We start from the raw sequence: 24529 nt of genomic DNA on the forward strand, positions 1-24529 counted from the left end.
TATTGTTTTCTCTGAGTTGAGAAACTAGGTGGTTAGGACATGGAAAACGAGGGGGACACTTTCTACTATATGTCCTTTAAGTTTTATATTTTGTACCATGTGTATTGCTGATTCAAAAAATAAAAATAACAAGTCTGACTTAAATTTCTTCGTTAGGCTTCTATGAAGTATTGTTTCTCATTGTTGCCTTGTCTAGGATGGGAAGGGAGTTGATTTTAAAATGAAATTTTGTTCTTTTGAAAATCTAGCATTCATATACAATGCTAAATTCCTAAAGTAAATTGTTTTAATTGATTGCTTTTAAGTTGCTACACAAAAAGTAATTAATTCAGTACTTAATTCAGAACAAATTGCTCTGGTTTCTCATTTATTTTGATTTGGTGTCCTTTTTAGATTTTTAATTTAAATGAGGCATAGAGAGGCAAAATTGATTCTGTCGTAGAGCCAGGAGAAGCTGTACTTAAACTACATGTGCCAGTAAACCAAACACTCTCAACTAGCCTAGTGTGACCCATACACTTAGAGGTGTTTATCCAGTGAACTAATGTCAGACCTACAGTGTTAACTGCTAATTAACAAGAGTGCCTGGTAAATAGCAGATTGTAAACAAGTCATCAAGGTAATTATTTATTTATTTATTTATTTATTTTTATTAGCTACACATGACATTACAATGATCTTGGCAATTCATACATTTGAATCATTGGGGTATAATTTCTCATTTTTCTAATTGTACAGATTGCAGAATCACACTGGTCATAGAGTCACCTATATACATACAGCAGTCATATTGTCTCTTCTATTCTGCTGCCCTTCCTATCCCCCCTTCTCCTCCCCTCCTCTCCCATCCTTTTTCTCTATCCAATCTAATGTGACACATTTTTTTTTCTTTTTCTCATCACAACATCATACATGTATTCTGAGGTTCTCCTTCCATCTTCCGTGCAACTCCCCTTCTCCCTCTTTTTTCCTCCCACCTCTCTTCCCTATTTAGTGGTAGTCTTCTTCTCATGCTCTTCCTCCCTATCCCATTTTGAGTCACCCCCCTTATATCAGAGAAGACATTCGGCATTTGTTTTTTAGGGATTGGCTAACTTCACTTAGCATAATCTGCTCTAATGCCATCCATTTCCCTGCAAATGCCATGATCTTGTTATTTTTTAGCACTGAGTAATATTCCATTGTGTATAAATGCCACATTTTTTAATCCATTCATCTATTGAAGGGCATCTAGGTTGGTTCCACATTCTAGCTATTGTGAATTGTGCTGCTATAAACATTGATGTGGCTGTGTCCCTGTAGTATGCTCTTTTTAGGTCTTTTGGGTATAGTCCGAGAAGGGGAATAGTTGGGTCAAATGGTGGTTCCATTCCCAGCTTTCCAAGGAATCTCCATACTGCTTTCCAAATTGGCTGCACCAATTTGTAGTCCCACCAGCAATGTATGAGTGTACCTCCCTCCCCATCCTCTCCAGCATTTATTGTTGTTTGACTTCATAATGGCTGCCATTCTTATTGGAGTGAGATGGTATCTTAGAGTAGTTTCAATTTGCATTTCTCTGATTGCTAGAGATGGTGAGCATTTTTTCATGTATTTGTTGATTGATTGTATATCCTCTTCTGAGAAGTGTCTGTTCAAGTCCTCGGCCCATTTGTTGATTGGGTTATTCATTTTTTTGTTTAACTTTTTGAATTCTTATACTCTACAGATTTTTTTAAAAAAAATATTTCACTGAGGCCTACTCAGAGGTCATAGGAGTTATTGGGCAAATAAAAGAATTTTAAAGTTTTGATAAAAAGGAAATAGCAGTATCCTTAAGAAGGTGGAAGAGGATAAAATCTGTTGTATGTTTCTCAGAGTTAATGAAGTTAATGTAGCTTCCCAAAGACCCAAATACATATTTTGGTTTTATTTAAAGGACAGTTGAGCTTTTGAAAAATTTTATTTATTTATTTTAATTTTGTGGTGCTGGGGATCAAACTTGGGGCGTTATTCATGTAGGCAGGTGCCGTACCACTGAGCTACATATTCATCCCTGGTAGTTCGATTCTGAATAAGACTTGAAAGAATTTTTTTTTATGTAAATAGGTTATAAGTGAAAGTACATTCCAAGATACCAAGTAGCTAGAATGTGAGATCCTAATATCTCATCATTTGATAGTATAGATAATAAAGTGATATGTAAAAATAAACAACAGAGGTGTGAAAGAAAGTTACCTGTTAGTCTGATTTTTGGTGCTACTCCCGATTGAACCCAGGCCCTCAGGTATGCTAGGTAAGCACTCTACCACTGAGCTGCATGCCACCCATGTTAGTCTGATTTATTCGCATCTTTTGGGCATGTAGATTTTTACTTTATTTGATTTTTGTTTATTTTTAAGAACTTATTATTTTGAAATAATTATAGACTCATAAGAAGTTACAAAAATAGCTGGGGTGGCGCATGCCTGTAATCCCAGCGGCTCGGGAGGCTGAGGCAGGAGGATTGTGAGTTCAAAGCCAGCCTCAGCAAAATTGAGGCACAAAGCAACTCAATGAGACCCTGTCTCTAAATAAAATACAAAATAGGGCTGGGGTGTGGCTCAGTGGATGAGTGCCCCTGAGTTCAATCCCCTTTAAAAAAAAAAAAAAGTTGCAAAAATAGTATAGAGAAGTCCTGTGTACCTGTGTACTTTTCACCTAGCTTCCCCCAGTGTTAATATAACTGTAGCATATTATCAAAACCAGGAAATTGATATTGGCACAATATAATAGCCACAGACTGGACTTGTGTTTCTTCAGATTTTTTCATGCACTCATTTTTATCTGATGTTTGTGTATAGTTCTGTGAAATTTTATTACATGTAGATTCATATAATTAACACACAAGATACGGAAACTTTCCATTCCTACAAATGAATTTCTGTTCTCTTTCATTGTAGTTTTATCATTTCTTGAGTGTTTTATATAAATTTGTTCATCAAAACACTCATTAAATTGTAAAAAATTTAAATTTAAAAATTTAAAAACTCCTTCCCCCAACTGGTCCCTATTCTTGTCCATTTGTTCTAGCATTATTTGTTTAAAAGACTGTCCTTCCTTTGTTCATTTGATTTTGCACCATTGACAAATAGCAATTGTCTACAACTTCCCTGTGTTCATATATAAATATACAACCAGTGTAACTCCACATCACAACTATTAAGAATGGAAAGTTATTACTCCATGTATGTATGTCAAAATATATTCTACTGTCATATATAACTAAAAAGAACAAATTTAAAAAAAGTTAAAAAAATCAATTGTCTATACTTTTGTGAGTTCATTTCTGAATCTTTCTTTCCCTTTCTCTTCCTTCCCTCTCTTCTTCCCTCCCTCCTCCTCCCTCCCTCCCTTCCTTCCTTCCTTCCTTCCCTCCTTCCCTCTCTCCCTCCCTCCCTTCCTCCCTTCTTTTCTGTCTCTCTACTTGGAATTGAATCCAGGGGCTCTCTACCACTGAGCTGCATACCTAGCCCTATTAATTTTTTTGTTTTGTTTTGTTTTGAGATAGGATCTGGCTAAGTTGCCCAAGCTGGCCTGGAACTTGTGAGCCTCCTGTCTGCCTTAGTTTTCCATGTAGCTGGGATTATAGGCATACACTATTGGGTCCAGGTGCATTTTTCTATTTTGTTTTATTGCTCTGTTTATCAATCACTATTGTGGGGTTGAATTTAATTCCCATTATTATGACTAAGCATTGATTTATGCTTGATAGTAAATTTATACAATGTAATAAATTTGGAATTTATATTTTGGAAATATCAGCTTTAATTTATATGAATTTTTTAATATTTATTTTTTAGTTTTCGGTGGACACAACATCTTTATTTTATTTTATTTTTTATGTGGTGCTGAGGATCGAACCCAGCGCCCCTCGTATGCCAGGCAAGCGCGTTAACAGTTGAGCCACATCCCCAGCCCTAATATATATGTTATTAAACTGTATTAGACGTAGATTTTCTTAAGCTTGCTAATTATGTGCCTCAGTAAAAAATAATTCACTTTTTTTTTAAAGAGAGAGAGAGAGAATTTTTTAAATTTATTTTTTAGTTTTTTCGGCGGACACAACATCTTTGTCGGTATGTGGTGCTGAGGATCGAACCCGGGCCGCACGCATGCCAGGCGATCGCGCTACCACTTGAGCCACATCTCCAGCCCAATAATTCACATTTTTGTTATCATTACTTTAGTTATGATGGTAACATTCTATGTTCCATGTATATTAAAAATTTAAATTTGAATAGGATATGGAATGTTGGAGTTTAAAATATATTTACTTTTTTCTTTTTTAATTTATTTATTCTAATATGTTATTTATGACAGCAAATGCATTTCATTTTATAGTACACATATAGAGCACAATTTTTCCTGTCTCTGGTTTTGCACAAAGTAGAGTCACACCATTCATGTCTTTATATATGAACTTGGGGGTAATGATGTCCATTTCATTCCACTGTCTTTCCTTCTTCCTTGTATTTACTTTTTTTTAAAAAAAAATACATATTTTTAGTTGTAGTTGTCAATACACGTGCTAGGCGAGTGCTCTACTGCTGAGCCACAACCCTAGCCCCCCTTATATTTACTTTTTAATCAAAGTTATAGATGGATGTGGTTTTAAAAGCTGTCAAACAATATGATGAACTTATAATAAATTGCAGGCCTGGGGTTGTGGCTCAGAGATAGAGTGCTTGCCTCGCATACATGGGGCACTGGGTTCCATCCTCAGCACCACATAAAAAAATAAATAAAGGAACTATGTCAACCTACAACTGAAAAATAAATATTAAAAAAATAATTGCAGTACCACCTTCCCCATTATCTAGTCCTTTTCCCCAAAGGTGGCCACTTTCAAATCTATTAGCTGATGCTGTTATTCTATATCTCCTTAAAACTAATGTACTTTCACAGTTGTTTTTTAAAAATTTAGTAATTTACATATTTTCTATTGACTCCCTACCTGTTATGGAAGATGAAAATTTAAAACTCTTAAATTGTCACTCTCTCTTCTTTATTCTGGAATCTTCTCAATATGTACATTACAATTTTGGGTTAAATCTTTAATATTTAGATGATAGTATTTTACACACGCACGCAGAGGACTGAACCTAGGAGACTTTTACCACTGAACGACATCCCTAGTCCTATTTGTTTTTTATGACATTTGTTGAACTTTATTTATTTATTCTTGGTGGGGCTGGGCTGGGGATTGAACCCAGGGCCTTACATAGGCTAGACAGTTTTTCTACCACCGGGCTACATCCCCAGCTCTGAATGTGTCTGATACCTCTCTCTTTTTTTTTTTTTTTTTTTCAGTATGGGGATCAAACCCAGTGCCTCATACATGTGAGGCAAGTGCTCTGCCTCTGAGCCACATGAACAGTTTTTATTTTCCCCAAAGCATGTAGTCTTTAAAAAATCATTTAATTATGTTTTGTTTGTGATTTTTTTCAATACTGCTGTGTTCTCAGACATCTTGTAACAATCCACATAATAAAGTCAGACACATCAAGTGATCTTCAGTCCTACTTTTTATTTACCTGGAGATCCTGGGGCTGTTTTGACTCTTGCCTGACCTGCTGTACTGCTCTTGTCCTGTGACTTCTCTTCACCACTGGTTCAGGTTGAATCCCTGTTTCTTGAATTCCATGTCTTTCCTTGTCTTGCCTTATTTCCTCATATATCTTCCTGGGAATGGGTCACTGGACTGTGTTTTGATTATTGACATGTCAAAAAAGTCTTTATTCTACTTGCATACTGAATTGGTTGGTAGCTTGGCTAGTTGTAGAATTTAATAAATTATTTCCTTTTAATATTTTAAAGGCATTGCTTTCCTGTCATCTAGCTTCAAGTATTGCTGCTGAGATGTTGAAAAACTATTCTTTTCTTTTTGAAAGTTAATAATATGAGCCAGGTGCAGTGGTTCAGGCCTGTAAGCCCAGCGGCTTGGGAGGCTGAGGCAGGAGGGTTGTTGAGTTCAAAGCCAGCCTCAGCAACTTACCAAGGCCCTGAGAAACTTAGCAAGACCCCGTCTCAAAATAAAAAATAAAAAGGGCTGGGGATGTGGCTCAGTGGTTAAGCACCCCAGGGTTCAATATCTAGTATCAGAAAAAAAATTAATATGAAACAAATGGTAATAGAGAGTAATATAACAAAAACCTACCTACATACTGTTTCTTTCACCAAATGTAAATGTTTGCTATTTGTACTTAATCTCTTTTTCCTTCTGTCCCCTCCATCCCCTTGCAGTTATCAATTCCAGGGCCTTCCAAATATTAGTCAAGGGCTCCACCCTAAGCTTTATCCCCAGCCCCCTTTTCCCTTTAAGAAACTACTTATGGATATAGTTGAAGCCCCCTCACCTTTCTGATAGCATTAGAAATTGGTGTTTGTTTTTCCTGTGTGCTTTAATACTTGGTATTAGATAGGAATATATTCACACTATTGTTTCCATGTTTTAAAGTCTTACAAATGAAACTACAGCATGTACATTATTCTGTAATTTTTTTTTCATTTTTACACATTTTTTAAGATGTATTCATATTGATCACTCTAGTTCTGATTCACTCATTTTTCAGAAAATTTTTAAAAAATATTTTTTGGTTGTTGATGTACCTTTATTTTTTTATTTATTTTTATGAGGTGCTGAGGATCAAACTCGGTGCCTCACACATGGTAGGCAAGTGATCGGTGCCTCACACATGGTAGGCAAGTGCTCTGGCGCTGAGCTACAACCCCAGCCCTCTGATTCATTCATTTTTACTAATGTATTGTATCCCATTGTAAGACTTTAATTTTAATTTTAAATAGCTTAAAATATGTAAAGTGATTTTGAATGGGGTATAAAAGGCCGGTGTTGTGTTTTATTGGTAGAGTGCTTGCCTAGCATGCCAGAAGCACTGAGTTCCATACCCAGCACCACGTAAATAAATAAATAAACAAAATAAAAGTTAATAGTAAAAAGGTAAGGAACTCATGCGTTTTATAATAGTTCTTTTTTTGGGGGGGGTTACTGGGGATTGAACACAGGGTACTTAGCCTCTGCACCGCATTCCCAGCCCTATTTTTGTATTTTATTTAGAGACAGGGTCTCACTGAGTTGCTGAGCACTTTGCTTTTGCTGAGGTTGGCTTTGAACTCAGGATCCTCCTGCCTCAGCCTCTCAAGTTGCTGGGATTATAGGCATGCACCGCTGCACCTGGCTGTAATAGTTCTTTATAGAATTTTCTAGTTTGGCTTAACAATACCTATTGTAAGAAGTTAAACCTTATAATTAGCTGGCTTGATATGGAGGCTGAATTGACTAGGGAGGATAAAAACAGGGGCTGTGGGTTCAGAGGCAGGTGCCAAGGAGCCAGATTGGTATTTCTTACATGTTTCTAAGACCCATCTGCCCATGTGCATTGGGGGAGCCTCATGCCCTCATATAAGCAGCTAGTTCAGATCTGTAGAGAATAAGAAGACATCCTTCCAAATTCTGCCCTTGGTTTCCTTGCCTTCATGGAATGAGGAGGGGCATGAGTAAGAAAGTCAGTTACTAATAAAAATTCTCACCTGAATGGGACTTTTTCTGTCACTGAGTCCACATAGTTTTCTTTCATTTTGAAAATAGTGTAATTATTGTTAATCTCACCACCATCTTCTTATTCAGTGACACTTATTCTGAAAATTGTGATAAAGCTTGTTCTAGAACTATGTTGAGTATGATTTGAGGAAGACAGTAATTCATATTTGAACTCAACTATTAGTTTTTTCCTTAATGACCAGGCACAACAAATACTGTAGAGCCTTGTGTATAATTATTCAGTCACTTATTCTTTTCAACATATTGTTTAGGGAATGCCTATTACATGTTTGTCTAGTTAATGGGGATAGAAAGATGAATTAAGAGCTATCATCAAAAAAAAAATTCAAGGTTTAGTGAAGGAATATGTCAACAAATACTGTATGTATACTTAGCAGAATGAGAATTATATGTGATTCCTTTAGAACTGTGAGTTCTTTCAAGAGAAGCAGGTAATTCAGGTCAGCCCCCACAATAAGTGTCAGTAGAACATGGTAATTACTTGAACTACTTTCTCCTCCTTGCACATTCATGCCTTGCAGTCTCTATAATTGCCTCTACCTCCCAGCCCCCTTTTTTGAGACAGGGTCTCTCTATGTTGCCCAGACTGGCCTAAAACTTGAGATCTTCCTGCTTGATCCCTGAGCAGTTGGCATTACAGGTGTGCACCACCAGTGGCTAGTCCCTGTATTTCTTTACCACCATTGTCTCAATTGTAAATAAGCCTCATTTTCGAAATGTTTGTTAATAAGTTACCATAGGTATAAATTTGCTTTGAGACATTTTCTTGAGCAGAGGTAGTCCCATCCTAATATCTGAGGTGCAAGTATAGATTTGGATTCTTATGTTTGTGTTGGCTGTCTTTTTCCCCTTGTAACTTTGTATCTGATGTCTAATATACTTACAAATAAGGAGAGATGTAATTTCCTTTAGTAAGTTTATAGTTTTTTTTATATGTAAGTTAAAGGTGGGAAAAGTTATGATGACTATTTTGAACAAGTTTGAATTTTTTCTCCATTTTTTCTAGGTTATACTGTGGAAATGCAGGTGTAAATTATCTTACCACTTTAGAAGATGGGATCAAACAGCAGCAGGATCAGTGATCTTCCTAAAAATGAGTACTTAAAAAAGTTATCAGGCACAGAATCTGTCTCTGAGAATGACCCATTCTGGAATCAGCTTCTCTCCTTTTCTTTCCCTGCACCAACTAGCAGGTAAGAGATTGCCTGGAAATTGAAAAATTCATATAGAAGGCCACACTAACCTGTGTGATATGCTACTTTTTGAAAGTATGTTTTAGTGTTTGTTTGATCTGTGTTGTCTCTCTCTCTCTGTCATATATATACTAATAGAAAATCCAAAAGGTATGAACAGTAGGAAATACCTTTTTCTCTCCTTTTTTACTTCACCACCTCCTTTCTCCAGAAATGATTGCAACTAGTAGTTTCTTTTAGAGATAGTACAAGGTTATTTTTTAAAAATATTTATTTTTATGGTGCTGAGGATCAAACCCAGCGCCTCGTACATGCTAAGCAAGCGCTCTACCACTGAGCCACAACCCCAGCCCCAGAACAAGGTTATTTAAGCATATATCCCATGTTGTTTAAATACAAAGGATAGCATAATATACATGCTATTCTTATTCTGTTCCTTGCTTTTCCCCAAAAGTTAAGTAAAATATGTGTTTTATATGTAAGAAAACACAAAACTGCCATTTTCTTTTGTAGTTATAGATGGACATCATGCCATTTTTTATTTTTATGAGGTGCTGAGGATTGAACCCAGTGCCTCACACATGCTAGGCAAGTGCTCTGCCACTGAGCTGCACCTTTTTCTTTTTAATGGCTACAAATTAACTGGAGAATATATTCAATCAATTTTCTATTTGATGAACATTTAGACTGTTTCCAGTCTTTTGTTTTAATAGATGATGTTGAATATATCATTTCTCATGCATAGGAATCTGTCTTTAGAATAAATTCCGTGAAGTAAAATTGTGGAGTCAAAGTGTATGTATGCTTCTATAATTTTTTTTTTTTGACAGTTTTCTTTTTTTTTTTATTTTTTTTTTAATTTTTTTTTATTGGTTGTTCACAACATTACAAAGCTCATGACATATCATATTTCATACATTAGATTGAAGTGGGTTATGAACTCCCAATTTTACCCCAAATGCAGATTGCAGAATCACGTCGGTTACACATCCACAATTTTACATAATGCCCAATTAGTAATTGTTGTATTCTGCTACTTTTCCTATCCCCTAATATCCCCCCTCCCCTCCCCTCCCATCTTCTCTCTCTACCCCATCTATTGTAATTCATTTCTCTCCTTGTTAATTTTCCCATTCCTTCTATAATTTTTTTATTCCTTCATCCTGGGAATTGAACCCAGGAGCACTTTACCACTGAGCTACCTCCCTAGTCCTTTTTTATTTTTTATTTTGAGACAGGATCTCACTAAGTTGCTGAGGGTCTCATTAAGTTGCCCATGCTGGCCTTCAACTTTTTGTCTCAGCCTCTCAAGTCACTGGGATTATTACAGGTGTGTGCCCTGTGGCTGCTTTCTAATTTTGGGAGTTATGCCACACTGTGCTTCTTGGAAGTTTTACCAGTTTATGCTCCTATGAGCAATGTAAAAAAGAGCCTGTTTCTCCACATCTTTGTCAATTTAATGCAATTTTTACATTGGATCAATGAAAATTTGGTAGATGAAAAACAGTAGTTAACTTTAACCCTTTATTATAAAAATTGACATGTAGTGTAGGGTAACTAGAATATTTGCATTTCCATATATTCAATAAATATATATATATATATATATATATATATATATATATATATATATATATATATTTGGCAGTGCTTGGGATTGAACCTAGGGCCTTGTGCATGTGAGGCAAGCATTCTACCAGCTGAACTATATCCCCAGCCTCTCAATAAGTACATTTAAAAATATATATATTTTTAATAGCCTTCTGGTAAGAGGCTGAATAGTTCCCTGCCCCCAGATATCCATGTCCTAGTTCCCATGATCTGTGAATGTTATGTTAATGTGGCAAAGAGGAATTAGGGTAGCAAATGGAATTGCTAATCAGATGATCTTAATTAGGGAGATTATTTGGATTATCCAGGTGAGTCTAGTGTGATCACAAGGATTCTAGAAAGTGAAAGAGGGAGCAGGGGAATAAGAACAAGTCAGGGTCATGTGATGTGACTAGAGGAGGACTTAGCCTGCCCTGGTTGGTTTTGAAGTTAGAGGAATGGGGTCATGAGCCTAGAAAGGTGAGCAGCCTCAAGGAGCTGAAGGGCTCAAGAAAAATGATTTTGTCTTAGAGCCTGACATCCTAATCTTAGCTCACTGAGACTTGTTTCGAACTTATGAGCTGTAAGATAATGAATTTGCATATTTTATACCACTTTATTTGTGGCAACTTTTATAGTAGCAATAGAAAACTAAAACTTTTTTGAGATGTGATCCACCCACTAGTTCAAGTGTGTAATTCATTGTTTTTAACATAGTCACAGAGTTGCACAAGTATCTCCATGAGCAATTCAGCAAGACCCTGTCTCAAAATTAAAAAAAAAAAAAAAAAGGCTCTGGGGATGTGGCTCAGTGGATAAGCACACCTGGGTTCAATCCTTGGTAACTAAAACAAGAGAACCAAACCTTGAGATTGAATAGGCTTTGAGGTAGCAGGTGCCCCCTTGACAGTTAGGGGCTAGGATTACCTTGTTATGAATTATTCAGGGTTAAGATGAGTCTCTGCAGGCAAAGACTATGAATCCAATATTTCTGAGATTTGGTTTACTCCTCGAATTCCTTGTATCCATATATGCTATCTTCAAGTACAGCCTGTTTTTGCACCCACAAATTAATATCTGTCAAGTTTTAGAAACACTGATAAGGCCTTCAGGACTAATCTAATTGTTCTTTACTATTAACCATTTTTAGCATCAGAAGAAACTGATTTTGTTAAAACTTCCAGGCCTGGTTGCAAATTCCTACTTAGATTCCTTAATAGTTTAAAATTTTTCACATTACTAATATTACTTGTGAAGCAAAGTCCTGAAATCAAGAATAATTCAAGTAAAGTTTATATAATATGCTAATTATTTTTCTTAATAAAATATTTTTAAGCTATTTACATGACTGATTTTTATGTTTCTAAATTCCATAATAGTAGCAACAATGCAAAACAAATCTGTGCTTATTGTTTGTTCGGTTTGTAGACATCTGAATATTCCCATGTGAAGGTATGGTTTGTGTGAATGCACTCATGGGTGTCCTGCTTGTCATTGAAAACTGAAGGACCCAGGTGATCTTTTGATGTGTATTGATCCATCTGTTATTTGTTTGTTTTTCAAGCTATAATGTTGAGCTAAATAGAAGACACTTGTTCTCAAAGGGCTTATAATCTTAATTGTAAGTCAACAGTTGGCTATGGTGAGGTGTGATCAGGGCCGTTATGGAAGTGCAGGGAAGCATGCACATGGCAGGAGTATCTCCTCACCCAAGCTGGAATGAGCAGGTTGGGTCACAGCTTTCCTGGAAGAAGTGGTACACATTTATTTATTCCACTTATGTTTTCAAAGGTAATTTATTCCCATAGTTTGAGTCTCAGAACATACCAAAGGGTATTTAATGAAAAATCTCCTTCCTGTCCCTATCCTTCAGCTACCTCAGTATTCCTTTCTGAAGGCAGCCAAAGATGACCTGAGTCAGAGGAATGGGGGCTGAGGGCAGAAGACTGATCCAGATAGAGGAAACAGCATGAAGGAGGGAAGCCTAGTGGTAGGGAAGAACATGCCATGTTTTCACAAGTGAAGAGGAGTAGTGAGGGGAGATGGTTTGGAAGATTTGAGGGTTCTTATAAAGAATACTAAGGCATTTCAACTTTGTTTTAATTTTGGTGGATACCATTGAAGGATTTTTATCAGAAAGACAGGATCAAGTTTTTATTTGATTTGGTAGTTTCACCTTGTGGTAGCCACTCTATCTTTCAGCAGAAATTATTACTTTTTTTTTTTTTTTTTTTTTAATGGTACTGGTGATTGAACCCAGAGGTTCTCCTGCATGCCAGGCAAGTGCCTGGCTAAGTCCCATCTCTTTTTAAAAAATCTGTCTTAATTCAGAGTCTCATTAAGTTGCACAGGCTGGCCTTCAACTTTCAATCTTACTGTCTCAGCCTTCTGAGTAGTTGGGATTATAGGCATGTGCGTAGTTAGAAGTTATTACTTCTTTACTACAAACTTTTTGTTTCTCTAAAAAACAGTTGACACGTGAGATCAGATATACATGTTCTAAAGTACAGAGTTAGTTGGTATGTGGTCCTTGGTGAGATGGTCATGATTACAGGATTCTGAAAGGTATTTTGGAGGCTTTGGGATGTGCATAAAACCCTGAAGGGGTGGATGATTTAGAGACAGCCAGCAAGAACAAGAGAGTTCAGACGCATTTGAAAAGTATGTGGCCAAAGTAATTGAGGCAGGACATAGCTCAGTCTGCAGGTATGGCCCAGTGGGATACTGGCTTGCCAAAGGAAAATGTTGGTCACAGGGCTTGCTTTGAGTGCTAGAGTCCTCCCAGCTTTGGCAGTGGTGTGAGAGATGAGGAGCTGTAGATGGAATTTTAAAATTAGAATTTTATTTATTTTTGCTTGAAAAAGATTCTGCCCCCCCCTTTTTTGTGGTTCAAAACCCAGAGGATACTGAGGTTATTCTTTATCCCCCTGCATGCCTGATTTTCTTCCCCAAAGGCAGTCAATGTTATCAGTTTGCTTGAATGTAAAGATATTTTATGCATATGCATACAAATATGCACATATATTACCTTCAAATTAGACAAAAATAGCATGTATATTATACATGCTTCTTCACTTTGTGTTTTTTTGTGTTGACTATATCTTAGAGAATCTTGTGTATGTTTGCTGTTTGCTTTCTCATTTTTCTTGATGGAGGTATAGTACATAATTGCTGAGTATACCAAAATTAATTTAACTTTTTTTTTTTTTGGTACTGGGGATTGAACCTAGCAGTGCTTAACCACTGAGCCATATCCCCAGCCCTTTTTTATATTTTATTTAAAGACAGAGTCTTGCTGGGTTGCTCCGGGCCTTACTAAGTTGCTGAGGCTGAATTTGAACTTGGAATCCTCCTGCCTCAGCCTCCAGAGCTGCTGGGATTACAGGCATACGCTACCAAACCTTGGCATTTACTTTTGTTACTTGGATAGCTTTTAGTGTTTTGTCATTACACATAGTGCAGTGAGTAACTTTAAATATAATAGGTAGAAATGATTTCTTATACTGTGAAGTAAATGTGACCAGATGACTTCTATAAACTCACTCAGTTTTGGGAGGGAATGAGAAGTAAGTGTTAATAGATTGGGAAGATTTTAGGGAGCATTCAGAATGCTTCCTAACATTTTTCCTGGTGTTTCAAGCAACTGGCCAGGCTGCTCAGATCTAGAAAGGCCTAGAGGCTCTCAAGGATGGGAGTTCTGATCACAGAAGGCTGTCCTGAGAAATAAAAATCTATCTACCTGTTAACTATTTTTGACATACCTGTTAGAAAGCCGAGGATTAGAAGTACAGTCCATTGTGAGTTCTTGTTGGGTGGATTTGGTGAAAGCATTGTTTTAGGGAGCTTACTTCTTAAGTAGGATGTATGATAGGTTGGAAAGAGCAGGAAATAATAACTAGGACAGGGAAACCAAATCTGAGGCATCTATAGTAATGTACCCATGATATGATGAAGGTCTGACTTTCTGCTGTTATAGGAAATGGAAAATCTTACATCCCTATAAAGACTGATGTATCCACCTAACAACATTATATAGAACAATATATTTTAAGAGTTATTTTGGTTTAAGTTGATATTTATTTAAGCATCAATACTTAATGAGCTTGAAGTTCTAGATCTGAGAGCAGAGCTAAGCAATATGGCAACAGCTTGTGTAATTTTAAGTGGAATTATTTTGTCAAAAGGTGCAATGAAGCTGGGTGCAGTGGTGCATGTCTGAAATCTCAGTGACTCAGGAGGCTGAAGCAGGAGGGTTGTTGAGTTCAAGCCTCAGCAACTTAGTGAGACCCTAAACAACTTAATGAGACAGTATCTCAAAATTAAAAAGGGCTAGGGATGTAGCTCAGTGGTGAAGCGTCTCAAAAGTGCAGTGATTTTGGGTGAGATGTGAAGAATGGAGACAGTGAAGCATATTAAGGGAACATAGATTTTGGAGCCAGACTGACCTTGTCTTGCAGCTCAGTTCTACCACTTACCAGCTCTGTGAACTCAGGCAAGCTACTTGATCTCATCGAGGCTGTTGCTGCTTCTGTGAAATGGAAAAAAAATAATCCCTGCCACATAAAACACCATGATGCACATGAAATGTCTGACTTTCCTTTTATTTCAAGGAGTAAATATCTATTAGTTTAAAAGGAGAACAAGGGCTCTGTCTTGAGAGTTAAAAATGTTTGAGGAATGAATATAAACAGCAGAAATTTAATCAGTTTTCTCATGATCTCTTCATTTTGATGATTTAAAGTCATATGGCTCTTGAACTAGTTGTTCATGTGTTTTAAAAATTAGGCCAGACACTGAGTATAGTAATATTTGTCTTTGTGTTTAAATGTATTTTTAAAATAAATGCTACTGTTCTGAAACGTTCATTGCATTATGGAAATTGTATTACATGTATCGAACACTAGATGGTGCTCATATAAGGCAAAAAGACAGCATTTGGCACAGTCATTTAAAACTCATATTTTTCTGAATACCATAGTGGTGTATTCACTTTTTGATACTTTTAAACAAAAAGACACAAGGAATGGTAAAAATGGTAAAAATAATAATCAGGAACAACTATTGTTAACATTTCTGTTGCATGTCTTTTTAGTTCTCATTTTTGAATGTTCATCGTATTCTACGCATTGTTTCTTTACCTCACATTTCCTACAACATGATTTTAATTGGTTGTAGTCTACTTTATGAATATCCATGAGTTATTTAATTAATGTCAATCATTCCATTGTTTCTTACTGCACTTGATTATACAGAAAAATACAATGAATTTCCTTGTAACCAAGTCTTTGTCATAATCCCTAGTTATATAAGTAGGTAGATTCTTTATAGTAGATAGTCCAGTAAAATAATATTTTCTAACCACTTAGATAATCTGTCATTGAAGAGAAGTCAGTAAACACAGAAACAGAAGGAAAAGTAGTATGTTTTTCCATCACATAAAGATCATCACAGTTGTTATTTTGGTATGTATTCTTCTTACTTTTATAGAAATACACATATCCTGTATATGGATGTGTATTTATAACTTTTTCTTCTTTTTTCAAAACTTGTATTATACCATATTCCATAATTTTTTTGAAATAATGTATTTTATTTCCTTTTTAATAAATGAATCTTCTTTGATTACTTAAAAATAGTTATTAGACACATTTAACAGGCATTGTTTTTAAGGGTTGAAAATATGAGAGATAAAGTCCCTTGTCCTTATGCAGTTTATATGTTAGTGGAGTAGATTAATAATAATAAACAAGTATATATGGTCATTCTTGGAAATGCTAAGTATAATAAAGAAACATTAAACAGAGCCAGGCCATGGAAAGGGATGTAATGGGAGCAAATACCAGCAGGAGGTTTCTTCAGAAACAGCATGTGAACAGACACCTGTGGCTTCAGGGAGTGAGCCATGCATATTCCAGGGAAGAATATTCTAGGTAGAGGGAAGAATGAGCATAAAGAATCTGAATCAGGAGTAAGTTATTCGTGGTAGAATAGAAGATCAATGTGGTAGAAGGGTGAGCAAGGAAACAAATACCCCAGGGATTTTAGCCATGTTAAAGATTTTTTTATGTTGTCTAGTATTCCAGAGATGAATATCTTTTAATGTTGGTATTTGGGAATTGGGTCTAGTCTGCTATAATTTACCAATTGTCTTATAAAGTGGAAAGATTTTAGTTGTGGTTGGACACAGTACCTTTATTTTATTTATTTATTTATTTATTTATTTATTTATTTATTTATTTATTTATTTAATGTGGTGTTGAGAATCAAACCCAGCACCTCGCACATGGTAGGCAAGTGCTATACCACTGAGTCACAACCCTAGCCCTCAGAATTTCTTATTGTGTTTAAAATATGCATAACATAAAATTTACCTTTTAAAATATGTAATTTAGTGTTAAGTGCATGTTGTACAACTAGTCTCACTCTCCATTTTCAGACCTTTTCATCATTTGAAACAGAAATTCTGTACTGATTAAACAGTACTAACTTCCTAATCCTTGCTCCTTTCAGTTCATGATAACCTCTAGGCTGCTTTCTGTCTATATGAATTTGCCTACTCTAGACACCTTATGTAAGTGGACTCATACAATATTCACCTTTTCAGAATTGCTTTAGTTTACTTAGCATAATGTTTTCAAGTTTCAGCCATATTGTAGCATGTGCCATAATATACATTGTGTGTATACTGTATCATATAACATTTTTTTTAAACTTCACTTTGTCACAGTCTTTTAACAAGGGCTTCCATTTTTCTTTAGGGTTGTTAAATTCTTTTATTTATTTATTTTGGTACCAGGGATTGAACCCAGGGGTGCTTAACCACTGAGCCACATCTCCAGCCCATTTTATATTTTATTTAGAGACAGGGTCTTGCTGAGTTGCTCAGGGCCTCACTAAGTTGCCAAGGTTGGCTCTGAACTTGAGATCCTTCTTTCTTAGCCTCTCAAACCTCGGGGATTACAAATGTGTGCCACCGTGCCAGGCCTGTTAAATTCTTTTTTTTTTTTTAAATTGCTTATAGGTTCTTTTTAGATATACATGACAGTAGAGTGTATTTTGACATTTTATACATACATGGAATATAACTTATTCTAATTTGGATCTCAGTCTTGTGATTGTACATGATAGCATTATTAAATTTTGATAACCACTTGGATTTTTCTTTTAGATTTTTCTTGTAATAAAAGAAATGTACATCTGCTAAGAGGCTTTGCTAACATGATCATCATTGTTAATTTACCAGTTATTTATCAAGCACTTTCCATGTGCCAGGTGCTAGGCTCATTGCCTTACGTGCATCTGTCTCTTTGTTTAGTTCTTATATTTATCATTATCCCATGCATGGGAAAACTAAAGTCTAGGAGGGTTGTCCAGCATTATACATCAAGTGCTGGTAAATCAGGTTTATGTAGCTCCAGAGATGTATGATGTATTCTGTTGCCCATCATGTGACACTGTCTCTTTTGGGAAAATAGACTAATCCCTGTCTCAGCCTCAAGTAATGACAAAGAGCTATGATGTTAAATTATCTGGAGATATATATATATATAAAATGTTTTGAAGCTCTTTGAAAGGTATAGGTCATAGTCACAGGTACCTTATGTTTGAATGCCATTATTCACATTAATACATGTAAGCTTATGGTTTATCTATCCAATATTTTTTATCTGTCTTCAACGGAGTGTATGTATCTTTTCTCTGCTTAGAGGAGCTGCCTGAATGATCCTTTCTCAAAGTTTTTTAATCTCTTTCCCCAGTTGAGAAACAGGAAAAGAGATTTTGTTGAATTGGGTTACAAGTTTCTGACTGAAAGAAACAATTAAATGATTGTAAAATTATTTTTTTCTCTGACTCTTTGGTGCCTGTTTTTGTGTTTTTAAATTCTTTGGCACACTTTGTGTACAATTTTATTGCAACTTTTCAAATTGAAACAGTCTGCTCTGTCACAGAGGTGGGCCTGGGATAACTACTAAACTGTCTTCTAAATTCTTTTCTAGTTCTTTCATCATTGGTTTCTTGGATGTTGACCAAAATAATGTGCTAGGCCATTTTACTAATTGAATACATAATTTAAGACTTTTCTTGGCCATCTTTATTTTCTCAAATTGAGGGACCACAAGAAGTTTAGTTTTTGTATTTTGAGTTAGAACCTTTTTTTCTTGTTCTTTCATTCATACCTTTCTATGCACAATTATTTTAGAAATGATTGAGTTTGCCCAGAATTAACTCCCTAAAACTTTGAAGTTTAAATGGGGAGAAACAACTAGCATCCTTTAAAGCATTAACATAAAGGAGCAAGCGAGTTTTACTTCAAGTGCAGCCTTGATTTTTTTCTCACTGTATTGGTTGGATTCTGATTTTTTTAAAGTCTTTTTTTCCCCTCTTGCTTTCTTGAGAAAATAAATGCAACATTATCTAGCATGGTAGTTGCCTGAGTTTTGACAGTTTAGTAGTTACAGTTGTTTCATTTTGACAGTTGAATGACAGAATACAGAATTGTGTGTGAAATCACATGAATATAAACACCTTTTTGGTTCTGTTTGATGCATTAAAAATTTCAATGATAAATTTATATGCAGTTTTTATCCTTTGACTTTTTGCTATAAATAGGTCCTTCAAAAACATTACTCTTTCCACTGTTTAACCACTGAATGGGCTGATTCTTATTCATTTTGTGAATGATGTCTATAATTCTCTTTGCTAAGGTAAGGCAGAGGGGATTCTCTAGAAATGCTTCTATACTTTTCTGAATGGTTACTTGTTAATTTATCAGTCTCTTTTCTTAAACTGACAAATATTATGTATTTGTCAGAATAGGTATGTTGTGGGCTGAAAAATGAAATTATTAATATAAAGTGTCAAGTTTGAAGCAATTACAGCAGAATTTTCAGTGAAAGGGACTTAATCATTGTCAGTATTTATTTTATGGACCTCATAATTATAGTTTGATTGTTCAGCAAATCTGTGTTCAGAAGTCTATTATAATTTTCCCCCAATAGATTTTTGCCTATTTGCTTTTCTTGAGTGCTTGTTTGGAGATTCTAGCAGGGGAACACAGCTACTTGTATACCCTTGACTGAAGAAAGGTCCTCTGTCAGGGAAGGTTGTCCTCTTTGAGCACGTGGCTTCAGGAGGGACTCACATGGAGCTGTGAGGGACAAAGGGTACACCTGCCTAGCTAGCCAGATCAGCCAAACCAACCCTGGTGATCAGTGGGGTGACAGATATTACAGCCAGATCACCCTTTATTTTTATTTTTCTATCACAACTGAACATTTGTGCATGCTCACTAGATTATTCTTTTAAAAAAAAAAATATATATATTAGGTTCTGGGGATTGAATTCAAGACCTATAGATTCTCCATTTGAGCCATACCCCCAGCCCTTTTTCTTTTTTCCTTCCTTCCTCCTTCCTTCCCTCCTCCCACTTCTTTTTTTGAGATACTAGGGATTTAACCCAGGGATGCTCTACATCTGACCTACACTCCCAGCCCTATTTTTTAAATTTTATTTTTAGAGAGAGTCTCACTAAATTGGTGAGGCTTGTCTGGAGCTTGCAATCCTTTTGCTTCATCTCCGGAATTGCTGGGATTGTGGAGTTTGTACCACTACAGCTGGCCCTGCTGCTAGACCATTCTTGAAGTTAAGGCTAGAGCTTTTTTTTCATGCCAAGGGATTGTAACATGGAGTTCAAATCCAGAGGACTTGTAAACTATACAACACCCTCCATGTTATTTAATTCAAAAATTGATTATCTAATGCAAGTAAAGAGTTAGGTGGTATTGAAGAATTTGTTCTACATTTATGGTGTTATGTTAATTATTGACTAGATAGACACCATATCCTTGATGAATTCCTCCTTACGGGCCATTTTAGGGGTGATGGTGGCTATATTTGCAATAAAGAATCTTATGATTGCTTACTGCCAATCCATGTTTATCTAAGTATAAAGACCACAAGTTTTGGTGTCAAAAGATCTGATTTTATAATTTTACAAATTTAGCATTATGTGGGCACTTACAAGCCACAGTTAAGCAGTGTTGATGGGTAATTGGTTAAATCTTTCTGTCATATAATTTATGAAACTTTTTAGTACAGAAATGTTCATTGACCTAACCATTAGACTTCTAGAATTTATGTTAAAGGGGATGATTTCAGAAATATGTGTAGAAAGATACATACATAAAGACATTCATAACAGTATTTATGATAGCAGATAATTGCTAACAACTTAAATGTCCACAAGTAAGGAGATTCGATAGGTAGGTAGATAGATAAACAAACAAATAAATAATGGTACATCTGCATGTTGGGACAACATAGCCATTAGAAATGGTCATATGTTTGTAGACAAGGAAAAGAATCTACAGCATATTCAGTGGTAAAAGCCAGTCATAAAACCATTGCACAGCATAATCTTGTTCATATAGAATTGTTTTTGTATATATTTTAAAGAAGTGTATATTTATTAACTTTTTGTATATGTTTGAATAGTTTTTTATTTTTATGGTTCACCTTTTTAAACTTATTTAGAAATTACTTAGATTCATGGAAAGTTGCAAAAAAAAAAAAAAAATACAGGTCCCTAGCACCTTTTGCTCGACTGTAACTTTTTTTTTTAAAGAGAGAGAGAGAGAGAAAGAGAAAGAGATATATTTTTTTAATATTTTATTTTTTAGTTTTCGGCGGACACAACATCTTTGTTTGTATGTGGTGCTGAGGCTTGAACCCGGGCCGCACGCATGCCAGGCGAGCGCGCTACTGCTTGAGCCACATCCCCAGCCCCTCAACTGTAACATTTTGCACAACTACAATGCAGTATCAAAACCAGGAGACTGACTTTGGTACAATCCCTAGAGTTCATTGATTGGTTACACTTGCATCCATTTGTGTGTGTGTCTATATAGCATTTTTATACTGTTTTATCATATATGTAGATTCATTAAACCACCATCACAATCAAGAAACAGGACTGTTGCTTTCTTTTGAGGCACCCCAGGGATTGAACCTGGGGTGCTTAACCACTGAGCCATATCCCCTTTTATGTTTTATTTTGAGAGAGTCTCATTAAGTTTCTGAGGCTGGCCTCAAACTTATGATCCTCTGCCCCCTGAGCCTCTGGGGTTGTAGGAGTGCACCACCATGCCCGGCATATCACCTACTTTTATGTGAAACTGCCTAAGTTTTACCTGCTTCCCTCCTAATTTGGGAAGACGTGTAATGCTGGTAAATTTCTTTTAAGTGTATTAAGGAATACATGTTTAACAGTTTAATACTTGTGGGGTTTTTGTTGTTGTTGTAGCTGTTGAGGGTTAGGAAACTTGATTGAGCTGTGTGTCAGGCACTTTCCATACATTGCCATATGTTTCTTACAACTATCATGAGATGGTGGACTCCCTCCTTCTTTTTATAGAGGAGGAAACTGAGACTCAAACTAAGTAACATGACTAGTTCATACCAATAGGAAATATGGACTCTGGGACTTAAATATTCAACTTTACAATTTGTATACACACAGTTTGAAAATCCACGTGTATGTAGTGAGCTTGAATTTTGTTAATTGATGGTAGTGGTTAAATTGAAAAGTAGTATATTTGGTGGACACATTTTGAAAGTGATCAACCTGTGAATCTAGTGGTTGCAGAGACATTACCTATTCTTGCTGTTGAAATTCCTTCTAGTATTTTAATTTGGTATAAAATTTTGGTGGAATTTAACCAGAATTTTTAAAGATTATGTACTTCCCATGTTCTGATTTAGTAACAGTTAGTGGTGTATCCAAGTGTGGTAGCCTGACATTTGGCAACAGTTGTTAATTATGTTGTTGTGGACTCATGGTTAGGTCCTATCATATGTGCTAGTAGAGGCATTACTATTATTATTGTTGTTGTTCTAATTATCTTTTTAAAATTTCTTTTTTTTTTTTTTTGCTAAAAATCTCAGGATAGTTATAGTCAGGGTCAGATTTTTTTCAAACTAATATTTTATAAACATGATATTCTTTATCTACATTTATCTTTATAAAACCACTGGGAAAAAGAACCTAGTCTGCCAACTCTTCTTGGGCAGCCCTTGAAGCTCTGTGGCTGGCTTTTGGTCACGCCATCACTTCTGTCCCCTAATGTGAGCTTGCTTGGAAAATCTACTGGGGTTAGACACAGTCTTGGATGAGTAGGGTTGGCTGGGTTCATTGTGTCTGCTTCAAACACCAAGGTAAAGGGGTTCAGGACAGCAGATATGAGGGCCTTCCTCCAACAGCCACACCTATCAACTGGTGATGAGGACAACTTCTTGCTCTCCTACCTGTGTCATCAGGTCATCAGTTGGGTCAGATATTTATTTATTATTTTGAGACAGGGTCTTGCTAAGTTGCTTAGGGCCTTGCTAAATTGCTGAGACCGGCTTTGAACTTATGATCCTCCTGCTTCAGCTTCCTGAGCTGCTAGGATTACACGCATGCACCACAGCGCCAAGCAGAGTCAGGTTTTTAACCACTGTTCCTTGCTGCTGTTGCTGTTATGTTGAGTTTTGCTAGTGTGTGTGTGTTTTTATTTTTAATTTTTTTTAGTCATACATGACAGCAGAATGTATTTTGACATATAATACATACATGGAACGTACATACATCAATCATATTGACTATTCTATTCTGCTGCCCTTCCTATCCTCCTAGTGTGTGTTTTTGATATTTTGCTTAATGACTCCTCATTACATTTGGGATAAAATCCAAACTCCTTAAATAGCAGTTTATTATTTTTCTCTGTTTTACCTTTCCAGTCTTCTCTGTTATGAACACTCCCCAGTAACTTAACTTTGTCATGTTATATGTTGGCAGATTTAGCAGAGGTGGCATAGATTACATTGATCAACAGGTTTAGAAGTAATTTGGAGGTGAGTCCAGTGATGCACACTACTTGGGAGGCTGAGGCAGTAGGATCACAAGTTTAGAGCTCAGCAACTTAGCAAGGTCCTAAATAATTTAGTTAGATCCTGTCTCAAAGTAAAAAGTAAAAAGGGCTGGGTGGTTAAGCACCCCTGGCTTCAATCTCCAGGACCAGAGAGAGAGAGAGAGAGAGAGAGAGAGAGAGAGAGAGAGAGAGAGAATATGAATTTGTTGTATTATTGGTATTTCTTGTGGAATTAAAAAAATTATTTTTTTAGTTATAGGTGAACACAATATCTTTATTTTACTTTCTGTGGTGCTGAGGATCAAACCCAGTGCCTCATGCATGCTAGGTGAGCGCTTTACCTCTGAGCCACAATCCCAGTCCTCTTGTGGAATTTTGTAGCAGTGCTCTTACAGAGGTGTGTGGGATATCTTTCTCCCCTGGGATATCTTTTCCTGAAATCAAAGTAAGGAGGTAAATAGGTTTAGAATATAGCCCAGAAATGGCAGCAGTAATGTTTAAAAACTTCCTTGTGGTTGTGAAAATTTTATTAATTATTTTCTTGGTGAATTAATTATCTTCAGGGAAGCCCAGTGGAGGTTCTTAAAACTATGGAAAACTTACTAGATCTGCTAAAGATTTTCTTATGAAATGTATATGTGTGTGAAATTTTGGGGTACTTTTAGTTTCAAGTTCATTAGGATATCACTAATAAAACTAAGATTCCCTTTCTGTGATGCTGCCCAAATGATGGTGTGGCCAAGGTTTGAGAAGAGGGTGCCTGATGTTCCTTCACATAATAAGAATTGCTTTAGGTAGTCTTATCTGGTGTTTGCATCAATATGATTGTTTATGTAAGTTAGTTTGTTTAGCACAGGTTTGACTAAGAGAGTATTATTGTTAAGTATTTATATAATCTTCCACTGTTGACAATTTTCTAATTGATCTAGAGGTATGGAGTTTATGTATTTAGTAAGTTTGAAGTACTCTGTGTGGTTCTAATATATTTAATCTGAAGTATTGTGGATATTTGCTGCCTTTTTGCCCCCTTTTTGCATGTTTCCAGTGTCCCGAGTCTGCCTTCAAAAACAACATTCGGTTTCTAATTGTAATTGTCTTGGAAACATTGGCATGTTTTTGCAGTACCATTTTACTTTTATTTACTGCAAACGATGATTTGTTAGTTGCCTGCTGCCAGAACATCTGAGCTCATTTGTTTAACTAAAACAGTACCATGCATAGATGCCTATAACAGGCCG

At 35.9% G+C, this 24529-nt stretch overlaps 1 protein-coding gene across 5 annotated transcripts in view; it reads left to right on the top strand.

Moving 5' to 3' along the window:
• The window catches only part of Dym (dymeclin), a 356427-nt gene that overhangs the window by 19533 nt on the left and 312365 nt on the right, over positions 1-24529 (top strand). For all 5 annotated transcript variants that reach the window (XM_026393752.2, XM_026393749.2, XM_026393748.2 and 2 more), the window contains one exon: positions 8607-8793. In XM_026393752.2, coding sequence (XP_026249537.2) covers positions 8654-8793 — 140 coding nt within the window. In that variant the 5' untranslated portion in view covers positions 8607-8653. The remainder of the gene's footprint in view (positions 1-8606; positions 8794-24529) is intronic.

The sequence above is a fragment of the Urocitellus parryii genome, chromosome 13 (genome assembly GCF_045843805.1).
Source record: "Urocitellus parryii isolate mUroPar1 chromosome 13, mUroPar1.hap1, whole genome shotgun sequence".
Classification (NCBI taxonomy): Eukaryota; Metazoa; Chordata; class Mammalia; order Rodentia; family Sciuridae; genus Urocitellus; species Urocitellus parryii.